The 1,666-nt window shown below is 43.2% G+C and overlaps 2 protein-coding genes across 3 annotated transcripts in view; one reads left to right on the top strand and one right to left on the bottom strand.

The window, feature by feature from the left end:
• Positions 1-1,666, bottom strand: part of tomm20b (translocase of outer mitochondrial membrane 20b) — a 22,286-nt gene that overhangs the window by 3,442 nt on the left and 17,178 nt on the right. The window contains exon 2 of one of the 2 annotated variants that reach the window (XM_050043833.1): positions 96-142. The exons of the other annotated variant lie outside the window; for it this stretch is intronic. Within the exon in view, the coding sequence (XP_049899790.1) occupies positions 96-142 (47 nt within the window). The remainder of the gene's footprint in view (positions 1-95; positions 143-1,666) is intronic. 2 annotated transcript variants of the gene reach the window in all.
• Positions 153-1,666, top strand: part of LOC126389824 (E3 ubiquitin-protein ligase TRIM21-like) — an 18,436-nt gene continuing 16,922 nt past the window's right edge. The window contains exon 1 of the mRNA XM_050043751.1: positions 153-1,659. The gene's annotated coding sequence lies outside the window, so the exon portion shown is untranslated. The remainder of the gene's footprint in view (positions 1,660-1,666) is intronic.

The following is a 1,666-nucleotide window of genomic DNA, read 5'->3' as shown; positions in this document are numbered from 1 at the left end:
TTTTTCCCCTTACCATAACACACACTGATTTGTTGTGAACTGACTGACAGCTGATTTCAGGAAGTGTTACGGCACAGTGTCGTGTTGGTGCTCACCTTTGCCAGGCCTGCCCTCTCTTTGGCTGCCTTCTGCTTTCTCCTCCCTGCAACACAAACACAACACAAACACCACACTCAGTCAGAGGCCACGTGATCAGGTTTACTACATTAAAATCCACCGCTGATGCACCAAGAAAACAACAAGCTGTGGTTTTTGTTGTGGTTTAACTATTCCTTCAAAAGTTGAAATGACTTTGGTCGAAGTTGTTTAATCACTGACAGCTGACAAGTCTCCATTATACTGTCACTTCCTGGTGTTATGGCACAGAGCGACCACTGGATGGATCACAGCACAAAGGAACAACCAGCATGGAGTCACTGTACTGTTAACCAAACACTGACACACCTTGATGATGCCTTATTAGAATCGCCCAGGAAGTTGTTTGAGCTGCCAGTAGTATTGAGTATTCTTATGCCGGGTTCACACTACACAACAGTTTTGTCTGTTCCAACAGTCATTATGTCACATTAGGTGACTGTGGAGTCATAAAGTCGTGCCGTGACTTGGCTGACAGACATGACAGACTACATGTTGGTCCACGACCAATCATACCTGGGCGTCTTTCATGCTGTGTGATGTCATCGGATTATTCTTGTCCTATCTTTATTATTATTGGTATTATATCAGTCACTGTGTCTGTTCATGTCTCAGCTGAAATGTTACTGTAGCAAGGTAAAAAGCGTCACCAGATGGGCGGAGCTACATTTGAAGTAGCGCACTAAATCTTCCACAGGAAGTTCCTGCAAATGTTTCACAATAAAAGCCTTTTTTAGAAAATGAAGGGATTCTCTCAGCTGAGACTATGAGTGTCGTACACAATAATCCATTGCTTTATCTTGTGTAGTGTGTCATAGTAGACGACGTCCCCACAGAACGTCTAGCATGTTTGATTTTCTTCTCCTGTCACAGCCGTCACTTTGACCAATAGGAACACAGAGCGATCTGTTGCCATGGAAACTGTAGGACAACAACAGCCCAGCCTTTTAGATATTTCCTGTAGGGACGTTAGCACACAGAGTAAAAAGGAAACAGCAGAGGCACTTTATCAACCCGCTGAGTACTGCCATTAGCATCAAACTAGCAAACAATGTTCTTTCTTCATAATGGAGGATATAAAGGATCAAATAAAACAATAGTGGCAGAGTTGAGACACCGTACGACACCACATTGGGCTATAATCGGGCTGATATCATGTAGTCTGAACCCGGCATTACTCTTCCGCTTTTCACATTGTGCCTACACTGCTCAGTGCTTCCACTAAAAAACATGTAACTAGATCACAGGTTAGCTTCTATTCATGCTATGTCAAGGAAAAAATGTGTTTAAAATCAGGTCTAAATATGAGGAAGAACAAACCTCACCATCAGAGCTGCAGTCAGAGGTGGAGCGAGACTGGAAAGACAACATTTCTGCATCACCTTCCTTAAACGTATCTAAAGGTTTACAAGTGTCGCAGTAGAGTTCAGACAGTTGAGACGGACCTGTGTCTCTCAGAAAAAACATTAAACTGCCGTGTTGTTGACAAAGACCTGATGAAGTCAGAGTGTCTGCTGAACACTGGTGAGTA

This window comes from Epinephelus moara, chromosome 5 (genome assembly GCF_006386435.1).
Source record: "Epinephelus moara isolate mb chromosome 5, YSFRI_EMoa_1.0, whole genome shotgun sequence".
NCBI lineage: Eukaryota > Metazoa > Chordata > Actinopteri > Perciformes > Serranidae > Epinephelus > Epinephelus moara.
This window is presented reverse-complemented; position numbering and strand designations above follow the sequence as displayed.